This window comes from Chrysemys picta, chromosome 7, assembly GCF_011386835.1.
Source record: "Chrysemys picta bellii isolate R12L10 chromosome 7, ASM1138683v2, whole genome shotgun sequence".
Taxonomy (NCBI): Eukaryota; Metazoa; Chordata; order Testudines; family Emydidae; genus Chrysemys; species Chrysemys picta.
This window is the reverse complement of record NC_088797.1, coordinates 1,854,201-1,873,692: the sequence shown is the minus strand read 5'-3', so window position 1 is coordinate 1,873,692 and position 19,492 is coordinate 1,854,201. Positions and strand designations below refer to the sequence as shown.

Genomic DNA, 19,492 nt, shown 5'->3' with positions numbered 1-19,492 from the left:
CTTGCTTCCTGTTTAGGCAGTGGGACTTTCCCCCCAACTCTGGCGTGATGCAGTGAAATAAAGCAGCAAGTTCCCAGCCTGCAGTGCTGTGAGTTGACTTAGTTTTGTTGCACTGAGCAGGCTCTGCAAAATTTCCGTGATTTAACTGTCTAATTCTCAGAGGGAACCTTCAGCCCATCTCCAGTGATGGCATGCTTCTGGGATAGCACAAGGCCTATGCTCTGACTTACTGCCCCCCTCCCCATGCAACTGCCCATCTGGTGTTGCCATCTCTAAACCGTTCCTACGTGAGTCTCACAATAATTGTGGGTTCTCCATAAAGCCCCAGCTCCTGGAGACCAGTGATTACACACGAGACTCCAGCTTTCCTTTAAACAAGTAGTAAGTTTCTAGCCCTCAGGGTTGTAGAGAAAAGATCAAAAATGTGATTCAAGTGTAAGCTAAAGACTCAGAAACCAGAAAGCAAATAAAAAAAACAATTTAAAAAAAATACTAATGATTTTTAAGCATATCTCATGATTTTTTTGGAGCCTGAGTCATGATTTTTGACCATTTGGGGTTGGCAATATTGTAAATCTCAGCAGAATTCAGCCATTGTTATGTGAAGAAATCCTCTGCTGAGCTCCCCTACCATGCACAGCAGCCTTTGTAATCTCACTGTGGCACACGTGTTGACATTGGGCGTGTACCTCCGCATTTTTTCCCTTTGGGGTGTGTCATTAGCAGCCGTGTCTTTCTGCTTAGCCCTGATCCGAGTCCACAGTTATACAGCAAAGCACAGGACGTGACTTTGTGCTGATCAGTCCTGCGGCATCTTTACCGTTTTGACACCGGAACAAAGCAGTTCTTTGTTTGTAGCCCGACCTGCATGTCACTCCTGGTCTGTTGCCGTCTGATGTTCCGAGGTCGTTTCAGAGCATTTTGGTTCCTCAGCACGTCAGGGCCTTCGTCTTTCTACACAATGAGGAATGCATGTCCTAACGAGGGGAAATTCACCCTCAGCCCAGGGCCCAGCACTCCCACCTGCAGTTTCAGCCCTGGCTGCAGCGGGGTGAATTTCACCCAGTATGAGAGCCCTTCCAGTAAAGATTCTGCATCCTTTTTCCTGACCTGTCTCCATTAACAGAGTAGTAGGAAACCCACCTGACCCCATAATGCCAATAGAGTCAGTGGGGATGTGAGTTCTCTAAGCACAGTTGCAGTTACTGACCTTGTTGAGTGTGCATATTAGTAACAGTTATTTTGGGGGAAATAGATTAATGTGGCAAACTCATTCCCTTGTCTCCCTCTCTCTAAAGAAAAGAAAGCAAAAGAAGCAGGTCTCCAAATCTGCAACCCGACCTTAGGGAACTGCTCCCCAGAGTTACACACTGCACCAAGCTGACACTTGCCTGCCTAAGGCCTTGTCTACACCACAGAGCCTTGGCCCGAACAAGCAGAGCCCCCTACTGCAGATGCAGCGTAAGCCGCACCACCTCCCGGAATGACACCCGCCAAGCTGACAGACGCGCTTGTCTCTCGGCACAGCTGCATCTAGAATGCGGTTTTGCCGGCATGGATACATCCGTGGGGGATTAGCGTGGTCGTGTAGACCAGCCCTGCAGGGTTTGCCTTGAGTTCTATCAGGCGGCGTCACCCACCACAGCAGTGCTGCAATTCACCATCAGAATACGGCCTGTGGAAAGTGCTCTGATGCCTAAGCGTGAGTGGCTGCCACACAGTTGTGCAAGAAGATTCTGCTCCTCTTCTGTGCTGTGGAGCTGGGATGGGGCCAGGCCAAGGCCACAGGGTCCGTGATTATAACCCCTTGAGGGAAGGAGGGCACAGAGGCTGACTTGATTCATGCCACACTTGGGCTTAGTGTTGTACAAAGAGGGAAGAACAATAAACCATCATTCCAGCCCTGAAGGCAAAACAGCAGCAAGTAAGAGGCTGTAGCACTGCCCTGTACCCTACCCGCAGGGTGCGATAAGCTCCATACCCCCAGTCCATGCGTACTGCTCCACCCAAAATCTGTCATAAGCATAACGGGGACGTACACTCCTGGTGTTAACCCATTGAAGCTAGTGGGTCTGGTCCTCCACTCACCACCTTTTTACACCAACATAACTCCCTTCAATAGAGTGACTCCTGATTCACGCCAGGGTAGAAGAGAGATTTGTATTCAAGATTTGTATTCATCACGATCCCCCTGCCCCGACCTGCTGGAGGACTGAAAATCATGTGTCAGGACACGTTTTCCAAACAATATAATATTCAGTCATGGTTTATTTCCCCTGGAGCAGCGTGGCATTGAGACAGTGATACCGGGTGAGTCATGGGTGTCCTGGCTCCTCCTGTCACACCGTCTCCCTCAGTCCAGGAAGTCTCAGAGCGGTCACAGATCGATTACGTTTTAACAAAATAATACGTTTTCCCACTTAACCACCATCTTTTACTAACCTTGACAAGATTCTGCTCTAGCTGCCTCTGGCAGGGATTTACCCAGGAGCATCGCCAGTTTCTGGAAATGGCCGAAGCACATTTCTCAACCCATCGCTGCAATGTTTTTTCCGGGTGTCTGATTTGATCTGAAAAGCAAATTCCTGTCCATAGATCCCGCTGGATCAAGCAGAGGCACCCATTCCCCACTTCCACCCATCTGGAGCAGGAAAAGGTCGACTTGTGGGTAATTAACTGCATCCTGAGGGTTAGAAAGAAGCGCTGAGGAGAGCTGCAGACCTTGTAGTGACTCAAGTGGAACTCACCCGTATTGTTGGCACTATTCTTTCTCTGGTTTTGGTGGGGGAGGCAGTATTCTATGGGAGATATAGGCCCCCATACGGAGCGAATGACTTCACTAGGCCCTTGACTTTGATATTGCTGACCAAGCCCTAGATCCGCAGCTGGTGAAAATCAGCATAACGTCTTGGGCGTCCATGGATCTACACTGATTTATGCCTGGTGAGGATCTGTCTCCTGTTGTTTATCTGTAGAGGAGAGGAAATATTTGACAGGTTTTGGAAGACGATCTTCCAGCATGTGGAGTGAAATCCAGGCTCAGTTAAAGTCCAAGGCAAAATTACCATTGACTTCAACAGGGTCAGGATTTCACCTGTGGACTCTGAAAGACACGACTGTGCACAACATTACCTCCACCTTCCTGCAATCTGTTCTCAGTGGGCTGAGATTCAAATGAGGTTTATGAAAGACACGTAGGGGCCAGAAGGCGAAGTCTTTTCAAAGTGACCTGAGCCGTTCCCAGTTTATTTTGGAGCTTGGATACACGGTGATGGTTCACTAATGTCACCGCCTGGCTGAATAGGGAATAGAGCTGGTCAGTCGGTTCGTCCCCTTGCCATGCATGTGGGGAAGGATAGTTTCATGCCATCCAGAGCTTTGGGAAACTGAGGGTCTGGCCTTGCTGATGACCCGTCTAATTTCTGTATTGATTATTCAGCTAGGTAGTTTTAAATAGCAATGAACAACTGCCATGCAAGGTGCCCTAGCAATTAATTAGCCAAATGACAACCACCCAGCAGCAACAAAGAACCCAATAATGAGTTAACTCCACCAGCAAATAAATCAACGCAGCAAACAGCCTCTGTAACTCCCACACCTAGGAACAGCCCCTATCCCTTCCCCCACCACCCTGTCAAATTAATGGCTTTTGAGAGTTAATATTCATCATTTATTTTATAATAGTTCCTCATCTACTCCATAGGTGCAGTATTCAGTGCACTGACTGAGTCTCTGAGAACGTATTTAAGTAAAACCTAAGGCCAGATCCTCAGGAGGAGTGAGTCCGCTTGGTTCCCCAGAAGTCAGCTCACCGGGAGGGAAGACTGGTCATGTGTTTAAGGAGCTGGTCTGGGACACAGGAGATCTAAGTCAATCACTCAGTTTCTGGCTCTGCGACAGACATCCCTGTGTGTGCTGCAGTTCTCCAGCTGTACAAACGGAGATCAGAATCCTTCCTCCAACCCCACGCCCCGCCCCGCCCCACCCTGTCTTGTCTATTAGTTGTAAGCTCTCTGAGGGCAGGAATTGTTTGTACAGCACCTAGCACCATGCGGGTCCGATCTCAGTGGGGACATCTAGGCACAGCCATACCCCAAACACTAAGGATAGCTTAGTGGTTTGAGCATTAGCTTCCTAAACTGAGGGTTGTGAGTTCAATCCTTAAGAGGGCCACTTAGAGATCTGGGGCAAAAATCTGTCTGGGGAGTGGTCCCCCTTTGAGCACAGGGTTGGACTGGATGACCTCCTGAGGTCCCTTCTACCCCTGATATTCTATGAAGTGATTATTCTCCTTTCCGCCTGAGAACAGCCCATCTTTTCTTTGAGACGCTTGTTTTCATTTTCCCATGAGTCATTCTGAAATTACAAGACCTGAACAGCTCAGGGTCACAACATTAAGCTACAAAATTGCTGCATAAGGAACATGGCCTACTAGGTGCCTGCTTAGGACTAGGGATAGAAGAAGTAAGAAAAATAACCAATAGTGCTGATAACATACTGGATGAGTTGTCATCAGATTTCATTGTCTCAGGGTATCAAGTAGAGGAATTTCAGCTTTGCCAGTAATATTGGGCGAATTTGCAAACCATGAAATGCATTGTCCGAAGGAGCCGCTCCAGATAAGTATCACCTAGCAACCAGCGGCATTGGCACAGTAACCTTCAGGGAGCCGTGGAGAAATACAAAGGCTTTTTGTTAGCCCCGAAAACTTAAGAGCACAGGTTGAAATTGTTTACTAATTTAGATGCCAAAACGAATCGTAACTTCAGTAACTCCTAGGAAAGCAGGTGTGATGTGAAACTCCATGGCCCCCTTTGGCTCCACTGAAGTTCTTTACTCTCAGAAAGACTCATCCATCCCCGTACAGAGCCTGTACACCCCTACCATGTACAGAAGAGAGGAAACGGGCTGCACAGCAGAGAGGAGTCTGAGAGTGGGAGCTTTACGCATGGGCATGGGAGGCTGGGAGAGTGTATCAGACACAGAGCAGCATTTCATTTCTTCTATTTTTACCAGTTATCTAATGTTATCTGAGGCTGAGCTGATACAGGCTTCCTCAGGGGCCCACATCTGTCCTAGCAACAAGGCACTTGGGAGCTGAAGGCAAGTTTAAATCCTGCTCTTTTCCCCTTAATATGCCCCCGTGAACTTGCTGATCCAGAGCTGACCAAAAGCCACTGGCTGGTTCAAGAGCAATATGGAGAGAGCAGCTGCACCCATCCCTTCTTGGACAGAAAGCTAGTCGTGTGAATTAGGAGCTTGAGTGTGGCCAGGATAATGGGACTGAGAGGAGAATCCAAGAGAAACTTGAAGGCCCATTCTGAGGGCGAAGAATTCCGTTTGGGCTGTCGCTCTGTATGCAGTTTAAACAGAGAGCCGGAGATTTCTGTAAATAACCCTGAGCAAAGTGCTGCTGTATCATGGAGGTAACTGGCCTGAAGGCAGTGACCCTGTATTAATAACCTGATACTTGATGTTAGAGCCACATATTGCAAGTATTGTAATAGGAAAGGCGTGTTGCCTGATGGTTAGCACAATACACCAAGGGCCAGGAGGCCTCCTGGGTTGGAGCTGACTTGCTGTGGAACTTTGGGACAGGGACTTTTGGGACAGGGACAGGAACTTTGGGTGTGTACCACTTTACAGGTTGTCACCAAGTGGTGTTGCCGCTTCAGAGGAAATAATACGGCCCTATCAGTGTAGCAGGCCGGTTGCTTTTTAGGTCATTGTTCTCATACAAGCTTATTCATATCTGCCTTTATTTGCAGTCATTATCTTGAGGAAGTAAGAGCCCCCAGGGCACATTTACCTTGTCAGGAAATGCACCATCCTGGGGCATCTTTGCAACAACACAGAAAATTAAATATTTCCTCTTATTTGGTCCACTTCTCGGCAAATGAAACAATGAAGGTTATAAATGTCAAAGGAATTGTAACAGAACAGTAATACCTAGCTGGCCAGACAGACATCTATGGATCGTAGTAGGTCTGTGACATCCCAACTCTCAGCTTTCATTCTAGAACTTCTTGCTTGTGCTGAAAGTTACCATGGCTCTGATCCATTTAAGGTTCGCCAGTTTTCCTGAGGTTCTTCTGGAACTGTCCATTTGAATGTATCTGTATGTCTTTGCTGCTGTGCAACAATTACTGTGGATGTGGAGTTCTGCTGAAATGCCCGAGGTTAGAGAAACCCAAGAGAGGTTTGCTTTAATTGTGAATTGTGTAACTGTGCTGTTTAAATGGAGGGCACTCACTTTTCTGACGTGGCTTTGTTCGAGAGAATGAGAGTCCTTCTGTCTACATCAGAATGGCTCTTTTCAAATTTAGCACACATACACGCACGCACGCACACATATATAGGTACCATGTATAGGTATTGAAATACATACCAGGTAATTTCTCCACTACACCCAGAAATATTAAAATACAGCATTTCCCCCAAATCTTTGGCTTTCTGTTTGTAGCCTGCTTTACAGTTCATGGTTGTGCCACGGGTAGCTTAGAAGAAAACTCATGCCCCTGCTCTCTGGGGCCCTACTGTCTTCAAAGTCCATTGACAAATCCATTGGCAGACTCTTTCCACTGATGATGAATTCAGGGCGTAGGCCGGTGAAGCTAAGGCATACGGCAGAGGTGATGAATTGGACTCTAGGGCTAAAGGAGGTGATAGGTCGTTGCTACATTATTCCTCCTCCTTCCTAATGCCTGGCTTGGCTGAGAAGACGGCCAAGTCCCTCTCCCTCTCTGCTGGGGGGAGCAGGCTGAGGTGAGAGAGTGTGAGGTGCAGACTGCGAGTGTGAGGGACTGGTGCTCGTCGCGTGGGTGAGATGACTCAGACTGAGGCAATGGAGACAGGCCCCCCGAGCACACAGAAAGGTCACCTCTCGCATTTCTCTCTCTTCTCTTTCACAGAAAGAATATTCTCTTCAGTCCACGTTTCCTAATGGAAGTGGGAAGCATGTTGTCAACGGCTCAGGTGAGTGTCTGGGGCGAGCCACACCGGGGTGGGAATGACACGTTCTGCTCAGCCAAGCAATGGGGTGCTTCGAACGGCAAACGGGGCAATGCCCATTGTTCTGCACAATCAGTGTTCCGGGAGCTACCCCTTGCTAGCAAACACTGCCAGGCTGGGGGGGCCAGGGGAGGGAGCTCAGAACATGGGTTCCAGCCAGCCACAATCTTGGTCCTCACTCAGGTAGGAGGAGTGTTACTGAAACACAGTATTTCATATAGGAACATCCGGCTGGTTCTGTGCAGCAGCAGAAGTGGGGGAGAGGGTGCAGGAAACCACCTCCCCCGCAGAGGGACCTGCCACAACCTCAGTAGGGAGCCCCAGGAATATGCTAGTCTAATGCCATTGGTGCAGCTAGACTGTGGCCTGGTACCCAGGGCCCATGGTCTTGTTCCTCATCTGCACTAACCAGTGCAGTTGAGCGGGTGAGGCGGGACGTGCGCATACACCTTGTAAAAGGGTAGCAACGCTCCCCAGAATCCCTGGAGGAATTCGGGTTGAGCCAGCCAGCCCATCCCTGAGACCCCCAGCTACAGCATGGCCCCCTCCCGAGCAGGCTGCCGCCTTCCCCTAACTCTTCAGCTCCATGGTTAGTAAGTCAATATTACAGCCAGCAGGAAATCCACCTGCAGCTTCCCCTTAGGCTCCCACACTGCCAGGGTCACACAGGGCAGCCCGCAAAATGGCTCCCCTATTTCTTTCCAGGTGGTAAAATCCCCCACAGAGGACAGCTCTGCTGCGATTGAAACGCAGCGATCGCAGGGCACCAGAGAGGAGCTCGGGTTGTCTTGCAGCGGGGCCCCTCTCCCCCTCCCCCTCCCCCAGCCTGAACTTTCATCCAAACCCCAAAAGGAACCGTTCTCGGGGTGGAAAGTTTCTCACCCCCACATCCCTCTCACCAATACGTGTTTGTGACCCCTGCTGAGACTAAATCCCACGAGATCGTGGAGCTTGGGGTATACTTGCCCCCCCCATCATGAACCTGCTGAAGAGGATGAAGCCCTGTGGGGGATGCGGGGATGCCCCCTAAGAACCCAGAGATGCAGGCACCACTGGAGGTTCCTTGCTGCTAAGTAGTTTATCCAAACCTCCTCCTTCCCCCCCTCTCACAGTCCCCCCCATGGCAGCCTCAGTCCCCGTCCCTCCCTATGCTTGTCATGCTACTCTCCCCTTCCTCCCTTCCCCCTCCATGATCCTGTTCCCTTCCTGTTCTTTACCCCCATGCTCCTGTGAACTCATCCCCTCGTGCCCTTCCCCCACCCCCTCTCTGTTAACAGGCTGCATGCCTGGTATGGCCCTGATCCTTTTGTCTGTGTGATGCACTGACGTGGAGCATGTGAACATGCGTGTCTGGGCTAAGCGACCACGCAGCCTCCTATTTTCTCCCAGTCCAGAGAGTTTTTATTTACTGCAAGTTGTGGTTTAGGGGCCAACAGTCCCGGGTTCGATCCCTGCTCATAATCATGGTGTCGGTACCTTTATGTTGCTGCAGTTTGTGACACCTGTACCTTTTTGTCTTGTAGACTGTAAGCTCGCAGGGGCAGGGACTGCCTCTTCCTATGGGCTCGCCCAGGATCTAGCACGTTTTGGGCCCCACCCGAGTAGGAGCACTAATCACTCGAACAGTAACACTGCTGCCCCAGATTCATGTTGCGGTGGATTATCCCGGGCGGTGGGGAGTGTGGGCCCATCTCTGGACAGTCTGGCTGTCGCTGTCTGCGTGTGCAAGGCAGCTTTCAGAGCAGCAATCGCTGCTGGAACCTGGGCAGGGATTCTGACGCCCCTGTCAGCTCTGTGGGTTGCTGTGAGTGTTCTTGCTTCAATGGTTGTTCCGATCATTTGTCACACGTGAAGCTATTTTCCTCCCCTGAAAAGCATCAGCTCGTCCTGAGCATGGAGCTAGCACTTGCTTTAGGAAGAATGTCCCCAAGCTGAGCAATTAACAGCAAATAAGCCATTTCTGAGTGGAGCTGCCAAACTCCTGCAGAGGAGTTAATACTGCTCCCCTAAGGTGTGGGCGGCGCCCCTCCAGTCGCACAATAGTCATGTAATATCACAGGAGCCCAGCGGAATGGTTTTGTTAGTGCAGAATGTGCTTGTCAGCAGGGGAGGGCAGCAGCTATGCAGCAAGCTCAGATCACGTGGTTTTATTCTCACTCCCTCTGAAAAGATCTTACAGAAGTGAGAGAGCTTAGCAGTACAGAGCCAAAAAGTCATGCACACTTAGACCTGCACAGCACTGCGAAGAAGCTAACTCAGACTCCACACTACTGAGAAGCTCAGAGACCTGGCTCTCATGTCTCAGAGGGTGGAGGACCAGGTGAGGGTACCACCTGGAGCTACTGGACTCTACAGAGCAATGCTGGTCAAATCAGGTAAGCACAGGTGTCTCTGGCAAAAGTCTCCCAGGTGCCCTCCCAGGCAGAACCAGAAATTTGATTAACTTGAAATTTCCATTTGACCTTCTGCCTGCTCTTCCCCTGCGTTGGCTTTGACAGCAGCAAAGGTGAAGTATTTTATGAGTCCTCCTGGAGCTGTGCTGTCTCTGAGTTTCCCTAATAGGAATACTCTGCAGCACATCTGTGTTTATTTAAGGGACTATTTTACAACTAGTTTTAAGTCATGTAACTCTTTTGAGATCTCTTTCCTTTAAACCTTCTATAGTTCACAGGCTTCTTCCGCCTCTCCGAAAGGACCCATAGGCCACTGTGTATACCGTGACCAATCCTGTGCTGTCACTCAAATGTTCTGTTTGGAAGGGAATTATGCTGGAAGAATACGTGTTAATGAAATCCCTGCTGTTTAACTTTGGAGATTTTTCTATGTGTTCTTTTAAATATCTTTGGGGTACCTAAAAACATTTTCTGGTGATTGGGACAATGGGATCTTTTTAGTATGAGTATGCCAAAAGCAGAGAGCAAATATATGATGATATATTAGTAGTGAATGTAGGATTTCTAGGCATCTGTCACTTCTTAACAAAAATAACTAAGCTGGTGCATTGGCAGTAATTAGCAATATGTACATTAGAGAGAGAATTCTTCTATGCCCATGAAAAATTTCAATAGTAATGACCCAAAACCCTGCCATCACATTATGGTTTTGACCACTCCCATAGAATACCATGGCATGTTTTTATAAGTGTCGAGTGCTTGGCATTTCTGAAAGGCATTTCACTGAGACAGCTTGTTAATTGTTAATCGAGGCAGGACTCCAAGGACTGTCATGTGTATTTAACTGTCACAATCGGAGACATTTTAAACTCAATTGTTAACTAATTTACCAGATTTCACCTGCTGCCACCACAGCAGGGCTTTGGCTGCCGGGATAACTTTATAAGCAGTTTCAAGCTTAGCTGAAACACAGTCAAATTTGCATGAATTGTAAACACCTTATAACTCAGTTTGTTGAAAAATAAGCCAGGGTTTGTTTCACTTGGAAGATTTGGTGATTCCCTGTTCTGTTCATTCCCTCTGGGGCACCTGGCATTGGCCACTGTCGGCAGACAGGATACTGGGCTAGCTGGACCTTTGGTCTGACCCAGTACAGCCGTTCTTATGTTCTTGAGAAATTAGCTAGTGAGCAGGATTGGAGCAGTCCCAGGTGTCACGTCCAACCCTTTTGGATTTGAACACCTTGTGAAGGTATCGATACTGACAGCTCATGTTCTCAGCAGACAGTGCTAGCAGCTGGTTCTCAGTAGGCACTGGACCACGCTAAGTTACACCGGTGCAAATCTAGAGGGACTCCATTACTTCTGAGTTTCTTTTAACTTAATTTGCAACAGTGTAGGTGACAGCAGAATTTGTCCCCATATTTTCAAGAACGGCACTAAGAGTTGTGCTGGGTGGGTACATGGGAATATTAGTGAGTACCAGCACCTAGATGCGTTGTTACCCCTTGCACAGCTGTTTGGGGACGTAGCAGGGTGAGTCTCGTTCTCAGTAACACTGGTGTAAATCCAGAGTAATGCACTGACTATTTACAGGTCAGAAATGGCAGGCTATGGGAGGGGCTGGATGGCTTAGGAGCTTGGTAATGTGCTGTGGAGTCTTTGCCTTTCACAACAGGTTGCTGGACCAATCGAGCTTAGATCAGTGGTAACCCAAAGATGTTACCAACTGAGAGCTGTTGACCTACATGGAAGTAAAGGGTGTGGTCTCCTCCCCGTGGAGGGGCACCCACCTCCCAAAGGTGACACTTCCGGGGACCCTCCGGAAAGCTCACACTACTGCTGGCTGTGCTGCACTTGCTCTGTGGATGAATAGAGATCTCCATTCCCCAGGGCTGTCGGCCTGGAACCCTTCACCAGCACGAAATTCATAGAACGTTCTATCAGGTCAGAGCAATTTTACAGAGCGCAGAACAAAATATAGGCCTGCACTGCACTAGGGAAGGACTAGGCAACCCAGCCGTCTTTTCAGTCTCTAATTTATGAATACATCTCCGTGGGGCCACCATATCAGAGCTAATAAGTAAGACAGGGAAGCCACCAGCCCTGTGATGAGCGGGACACTCTGAAATGTTCCTTGTATGTTCTTTATCCCTGAACCCGGCTTCAGGAACACAGTTAAAAATCCAGGTGACAATACTGGTGTGGCCCCAGTATAAAAACATGAGCAGATACTGCTGTCAAGGTTTCTTTGCTTTCCCCCAGAAACAGTTTGTACCACAAAAGGCCATTTTCTTCCACCCTTATTCATGGTGAGAAGTACCTTATTCTGCGAGCAGTCCCTAGAGAGATTGCCTTTGCTATGAGATGAGCTTCATAAATTAGTGGAGAACAGTTTCTTTCCACACCCAGAGTGACATATAGCACAGAGATTCACGCACTGCACCTGGTCTGAAATCACATGGATCTGAACTGTAAAAAAAAATAAAAAAAACTTTCCTTCCCATAAAAACAACTTATTGCATTTGTAATGCCATTCATGTTTTCTTTCTCTTCCCGACATTGTGCCCTTTGTTCTTTGCTTTGTCCCTGAATTTTAGCTTAGAGAACCTGCAATGTGTGCATTTGCTGCTCTCATTCAGAGAGTTACGAATCATTTCCCAGGGTGATCACATCAGGTTACATTTGTCCTATTGCATTATAATGACCAGAATTAGGCTTGGTTAATTATTTAAAACTATAGATTAAACGGGGACAAAGGATTTTTGTCTTCCTTTTGGAGCATGCCCTGTTGCTCCTCAGAGATGTGACTGCCTAACCCAAGGGTGAATGATGAGGAGGGGAATGTCTACCAGGTCTGTCTGTGGTTAGACCCCATTTCCCCTGGATGGCATGCAGACAAACGAGAGCAAACGCCATGCACAGCAAATTCCAGAAGCTGCCTACGTAGCAGAGACTAAGAACCCAGACAGTTAAGAAAATCATAATGATGATGCCAATGATGCTCTGACAGTTATGATAATTAGCATCTGCCAATCATAGGGCTTTCTGTAATGCTAATTGCAATGTCCATCACCACTGCAGACACTAAGCTAATGTAAGGGAATCAAGTTGTTGTTTTGTCCCTAAAATGATCCTTGTTAATCATAGAATCATAGAATCATAGAATCATAGATTATAGGACTGGAAGGGACCTCGAGAGGTCATCGAGTCCAGTCCCCTGCCCGCATGGCAGGACCAAATACTGTCTAGACCATCCCTGATAGACATTTATCTAACCTACTCTTAAATATCTCCAGAGACGGAGATTCCACAACCTCCCTAGGCAATTTAGTCCAGTGTTTAACCACCCTGACAGTTAGGAACTTTTTCCTAATGTCCAACCTAGACCTCCCTTGCTGCAGTTTAAACCCATTGTTTCTGGTTCTATCCTTAGAGGCTAAGGTGAACAAGTTCTCTCCCTCCTCCTCATGACACCCTTTTAGATACCTGTAAACTGCTATCATGTCCCCTCTCAGTCTTCTCTTCTCCAAACTAAACAAACCCAGTTCTTTCAGCCTTCCTTCATAGGTCATGTTCTCAAGACCTTTAATCATTCTTGTTGCTCTTCTTTGGACCCTTTCCAATTTCTCCACATCTTTTTTAAAATGCGGCGCCCAGAACTGGACACAATACTCCAGCTGAGGCCTAACCAGAGCAGAGTAGAGCGGAAGAATGACTTCTCGTGTCTTGCTCACAACACACCTGTTAATGCATCCCAGAATCATGTTTGCTTTTTTTGCAACAGCATCACACTGTTGACTCATATTTAGCTTGTGGTCCACTATAACCCCTAGATCCCTTTCTGCCGTACTCCTTCCTAGACAGTCTTTTCCCATTCTGTATGTGTGAAATTGATTTTTCCTTCCTAAGTGGAGCACTTTGCATTTGTCTTTGTTAAACTTCATCCTGTTTAACTCAGACCATTTCTCCAATTTGTCCAGATCATTTTGAATTATGACCCTGTCCTCCAAAGTAGTTGCAATCCCTCCCAGTTTGGTATCATCCGCAAACTTAATAAGCGTACTTTCTATGCCAATATCTAAGTCGTTGATGAAGATATTGAACAGAGACGGTCCCAAAACAGACCCCTGCGGAACCCCACTCGTTACACCTTTCCAGCAGGATTGGGAACCATTAATAACAACTCTCTGAGTACGGTTATCCAGCCAGTTATGCACCCACCTTATAGTAGCCCCATCTAATTTGTATTTGCCTAGTTTATCGATAAGAATATCATGCGAGACCGTATCAAATGCCTTACTAAAGTCTAGGTATACCACATCCACCGCTTCACCCTTATCCACAAGGCTCGTTATTCTATCAAAGAAAGCTATCAGATTGGTTTGACATGATTTGTTCTTCACAAATCCATGCTGGCTGTTCCCTATCACCTTACCACCTTCCAAGTGTTTGCAGATGATTTCCTTAATTACTTGCTCCATTATCTTCCCTGGCACAGAAGTTAAACTAACTGGTCTGTAGTTACCTGGGTTGTTTTTATTTCCCTTTTTATAGATGGGCACTATATTTGCCCTTTTCCAGTCTTCTGGAATCTCTCCCGTCTCCCATGACTTTCCAAAGATAATAGCTAGAGGCTCAGATACCTCCTCTATTAGCTCCTTGAGTATTCTAGGATGCATTTCATCAGGCCCGGGTGACTTGCAGGCATCTAACTTTTCTAAGTGATTTTTAACTTGTTCTTTTTTTATTTTATCCGCTAAACCTACCCCCTTCCCATTAGCATTCACTATGTTAGGCATTGCTTCAGACTTCTCGGTGAAGACCGAAACAAAGAAGTCATTAAGCATCTCTGCCATTTCCAAGTTTCCTGTTACTGTTTCTCCCTCTTCACTAAGCAGTGGGCCTACCCTGTCTTTGGTCTTCCTCTTGCTTCTAATGTATTGATAAAAAGTCTTCTTGTTTCCTTTTATTCCCGTAGCTAGTTTGAGCTCATTTTGGGCCTTTGCCTTTCTAATCTTGCCCCTGCATTCCTGTGTTGTTTGCCTATATTCCTCCTTTGTAATCTGTCCTAGTTTCCATTTTTTATATGACTCCTTTTTATTTTTTAGATCGTGCAAGATCTCATGGTTAAGCCAAGGTGGTCTTTTGCCACATTTTCTATCTTTCCTAACCAGCGGAATAGCTTGCTTTTGGGCCCTTAATAGTGTCCCTTTGAAAAACTGCCAACTCTCCTCAGTTGTTTTTCCCCTCAGTCTTGATTCCCATGGGACCTTACCTATCAGCTCTCTGAGCTTCCCAAAATCTGCCTTCCTGATAATAATAATGAGACTCAAAATGGTTACTGCTCTGAATCACATATTGTAGATTCTGATCCTTAAAAAGCATCTGTCTAAGGCATTTCTAAACACCACTGAATCTCTGGTAGATTCTAGGATGCATTCACTTTTGATCATATAAACAAGACAGTTCTGCATTTGGCTCTTTTCAGTTCACACCTCAGGGGATAGAACAAAACTTTCCAAATCAGTTCATTTTCCTGGGGTTTGGAGAATTCAAGAGGATCAGGCCAGGTCAGCATTCAAAATGCTTCTTATTTGGAAGCAAGGGTCTTGTTAATTTCATGCAAGACACATATTCCCACTGGCTAAAGAATACTGGCTGTGCTGCTCATTACGGTGACAAAACAGGGACCGGTATGTGGCTGCTGTATTGGTCTGTGTCTTCAGAGTAATGGCCAGGAGGAACTGTGTCAGGAGCAAGTCCATTGTGTCTCTAGTCAGGATCCTTTTGCAAATCTAACTCTGCTCTGTAAACATGTAGGGGCAGAGCCTGGCATAGCATCACTGACTTCAGAGGAGCTGTGACAATTTACTCTGTAGATCTCCCCCAAAGACCTTACTATGGGAATTATCAAGCAACGAGAACTCTAGCAAACAGAAACTCATGACAGATTAACGTTTCCTTTGTGTTTGTGGAACAAAAGTCAAAACAAATATCTGTCCCTTTCCCACAGCATCAGATTATACCAAAGTCATTGTGCATGTCAGCAATGTTGGGAAACAAAACAGCCGATCTCTGGATTCCCTTGACATGGTTGGAAACGTTACCTAACGCTCCTCCAGAGATCTGAGACATGTTACCGTTACTTGTGCAGCGTGGGTCAAAGGGACGGTAGAAGGATTCAAAACTCGCATGACTTCTCCAGTGTAACCTCAGGTTAAAAGCATAACAAAGAGCCTCCTGTTGATTTGTTACTGTATCTTTTGTGTCTTTGTATGACTTTGAGTACAGGATGTTGGGATACAGAACAGCCTACACCTAAATATTTCCAATCTTATCTCTTTTTAGTAAAGTAGCAAAAAAATAATCTAAATAACTGCAGGCTTATGATATAAATTGCCAAGAGGCAGGAAATTCAAACTGAAGGATAATCATAGAATTGTATTCACCCACAAAAGCTCATGCTCCAATACTTCTGTTAGTCTATAAGGTGCCACAGGACTCTTTGTCGCTTTTCATAGAATTGTAGAATCATAGGTCTGGAAGGCACCTCGAGAGGTCATCTAATCCAGTCCCCTGCACTCATGGCAGGGCTAAGTATTATCTAGACCATCCCTGACAGGTGTTTGTCCAACCTGCTCTTAAAAATCTCCAATGATGGAGATTCCACAACCTCCCTGGGCAATTTATTCCAGTGCTTAATCACCCTGATAGTTAGGAAGTTTTTCCTAATGTCCAACCTAAACTGCCCTTTCTGCAATTTAAGCCCATTGCTTCTTGTCCTATCCTCAGAGGTTAAGAATAATTTTTCTCCCTCCTCCTTGCAACAACCTTTTATGTACTTGAAAACTGTTATCATGTCCCCTCTCTGTCTTCTCTTCTCTGGACTAAACAAACGCAATTTTTTCAATCTTCCTGTAGGTCATGTTTTCTAGCCCTTTAATTATTTTTGTTGCTCTTTTCTGGACTCTCTCCAATTTGTCCACATCTTTCCTGAAATGTGGAGCCCAGAACTGCACACAATACTCCAGATGAGGCCTAATCAGCACAGAGTAGAGTAGAAGAATTATTTCTCATGTCTTGCTTACAATCCCTTTGCTTTAATTCATTCTTTAGGACATGCATATGGCATAACATATAGTGTCATCACACCACATCTAACACCATATATGGTGCCAGATTCAAAGTCCACTGAAGTCAGTGGAAATTCCCCCATTGATTACAATCACCTTCGGATCAGATCCAGAGATTGCCTTCCCGCACTCATCCGAGACCCCCTGCAAATTGGCTCAGCGGAGTAGTGTCAGTTGCATTGTCAAGGGCCTGCAGGAAGCAGAAATGCTGGGTCTTGCTGTTCAAAATGCACACATTAAAACTTCTGGAAAACACATATTTTCTTCAAAAAATGTGCAGAGTTTTTAAAGTTCCTAATTCATCACAAAGGCTCCCTTGAAACTATAGTCTTATGCTTTGTCCTGGCATCTCCCTAGGACTCTTTATGTTATACGGTGATAAGTGGAACTTCTAGTACTTAGTGTGTGGATTTTGAGATATCAGGTGGCTCCTTCAGTCAACAGGGACTCTTTCCATTAAGATTTAGGGATTTTTAATATGTGGATACTGAAATACTAGCCGGTAACAGGTCCCTTGTGTTCCATGGTATTGTCAATGTAGATGCCATTTATTTTTACGTGAGACTGAAGGTGCTCTAGGTTCATGCCTTAAATTTCCTTGTGGAATTCGGACTGACCAGCGGCAAGTGGGCATTTGCAGCCATCTCTCTTCTAAACAAACAAACTGCAAACTGTGAGCTACGTTTTTGAACAGTCACATCCACGTTTAGAGACGTGAAGGCCCCAAGAGGTGCCTGCACTTCTATGTGTGCTGCCGTAGGCACACACACAAACCCTTCATGTGCTCAAGCAACAAAGGGTAGTGTGGGGCACGTGTACACGCGCTCCAGTCTACCTTAAAGTGCTTAACTTTAAGCATGTGCTTAACTCCCATTTATTTCATTAGCAATGAGTGATGCGGCAGGCAGAGTGCAGGAAAGAGATCTGAATTCAGCATGCACAGAGGCCAGTTTTATATATCCTGTGTTTGTCTGGTAGCTGCCTTGCCCATCTTGCACTCCTGAGCCCCTGGTGACCCTCTTCCTCCATCTCCATGCGTTGTAGTGCACCTTTGACTTCAGTAAAAAGCAACAGAGGGTCCTGTGGCACCTTTGAGACTAACAGAAGTATTGGGAGCATAAGCTTTCGTGGGTAAGAACCTCACTTCTTCAGATGCAAGAAGTGAGGTTCTTACCCACGAAAGCTTATGCTCCCAATACTTCTGTTAGTCTCAAAGGTGCCACAGGACCCTCTGTTGCTTTTTACAGATTCAGACTAACACGGCTACCCCTCTGATATTTGACTTCAGTGTTCAAGTTAGGTGTGTGCTTTGCTAAATTGGGGTCTCAGGGGGTGTACCTCTGTAAAATTCCAGCCTCCAGCACAAACTATACTGATACAGATATATCACTAAGTTCTGATTCTTGTTTAAGCCGGGGTGAATTTTGGCGGCCAGGTTATAGACTCCTTAAAATCAGTGAGCACTGCTGACACATCTGATGCAGCCCTGTGACGAAGTAGGACTGTTCTTAATGTTTTCCTCAGTTTCCCCTATGCAGTTCTTAAGTATCTAGGTGGTGGGATAAGGGTGTATGGTTGCTGCAGAGCAAAGGGCCAGGATACATAAATGCCCGACCCTCTGTCTCCTAGCAACTGATGGCCTGGGCCCCTCCTCTGCAAAGGTGCCAACTGAAGGTGTTGGAGACAAAGGGATCAGGTGACCTCCTGGCCCAGGAAAGAGACAAAGCCCAGAGAAGGAGGGGCTGGACGGGGGTTGGAGTTTGGAGCTAGCTGAGGACTGGAAGGGAGGGCGGACGGGGATCTGCCTCGCTGGGCCCCAGAATGGACCCGGCGGACGGGTCCCGTTTGCTGGACCTACAAGCTCTGTTTTAGACCATGTTCCTGTCGTCTAAAAACCTCTGTTTTGCTGGCTGGCCGAGAGTCACGTCTGACTGCAAAGTGGGGGGTGCAGAACCCTTTGGCTTACCCAGGACCCTGCCTGGGTGGACTCGCTGTGGGAAGCGCACGGAGGGGCATATGCTGAATGCTCCCAGGAGAGACCCTGGAGGTGAAGCCGTGTGAGCTTCTTGCCCTGAAGACGGTCTGCTCCGAGGGAAAGGAGGCTCCCCAGAGTCCTGACTGGCTTTGTGGGGAGCAGTTCCAGAGCATCGCCCGGGGACTCCGTGACAAGCCCTAACTGTGGCAATGTGAATGATGACATTGTTCCATTTCACCCAAATGCCCAATGTCATTTCTGCGGCACAGACATTTGCTGGTGGTGCACAGTCAAGGCCTGCCAGCACTACTGCAAACTGTGGTACTAGCTTGAAAGAAAGAGCTTCATTTGAGCAGCTCGGCAGGTTAGCCAAAATCAGCCCTTTCGTGTATGAATACAGACCTAGCTGAGATTTCTCAAACTCTTTCTACCCTCTGGCCATGTTAGAGCCAGATTTCCACGGGTTGGGGAACCGAACATTTGTAGCCGTTTGGCAAAGCATCACACTTCAAACATCTTTGGGAGCAGAAGGCATTCAGAATGCTGCAGAATTTTCCATCCACCCAGTGAGTGTTAAGTGGCCATTGCCAGATCCTTTTTTCCCTCTATGCAACAAAGGAGATTGAACTTCTAAATGAATTAGCAAGTGCAATGGTATCGCAGTGCAAGAAAAGGCCAAGTCGGCCATTCCTAATTGTAATGGAGGTTTTTTAAAGCTAACAGAGAGATCTTTATGTGTCTTTGAATATAGCCTTAAATATCTGCTTGATACTTAGTTTCCTCCCTGCCTTAACTTATCTGTTATTCAAAAGATATTAAAGCTGCTGCTATTTTTTTAAACATCTCTCCCCGATCCCATCTAAAATTGCTCCATACAGATGAGTTTGTAATATAATTTCTGCAGAATGCAGCATTTTGGGGGTTGGGTTTTTTGGGGGGGGGGGGTTAAGTGTAGCAGCTCCAGAGTTATACCAGGAG

At 46.8% G+C, this 19,492-nt stretch overlaps 1 protein-coding gene across 2 annotated transcripts in view; it reads left to right on the top strand.

Moving 5' to 3' along the window:
* The window catches only part of FAM107A (family with sequence similarity 107 member A), a 63,574-nt gene that overhangs the window by 20,300 nt on the left and 23,782 nt on the right, over positions 1-19,492 (top strand). Inside the window, exon 2 of one of the 2 annotated variants that reach the window (XM_008173320.4) lies at positions 6,912-6,975. In XM_008173320.4, the coding sequence (XP_008171542.1) occupies positions 6,912-6,975 (64 nt within the window). Of the gene's footprint in view, positions 1-6,911; positions 6,976-7,090; positions 9,387-19,492 lie in introns of those variants that run through there. The other variant, XM_005295945.5, reaches the window with a different exon arrangement.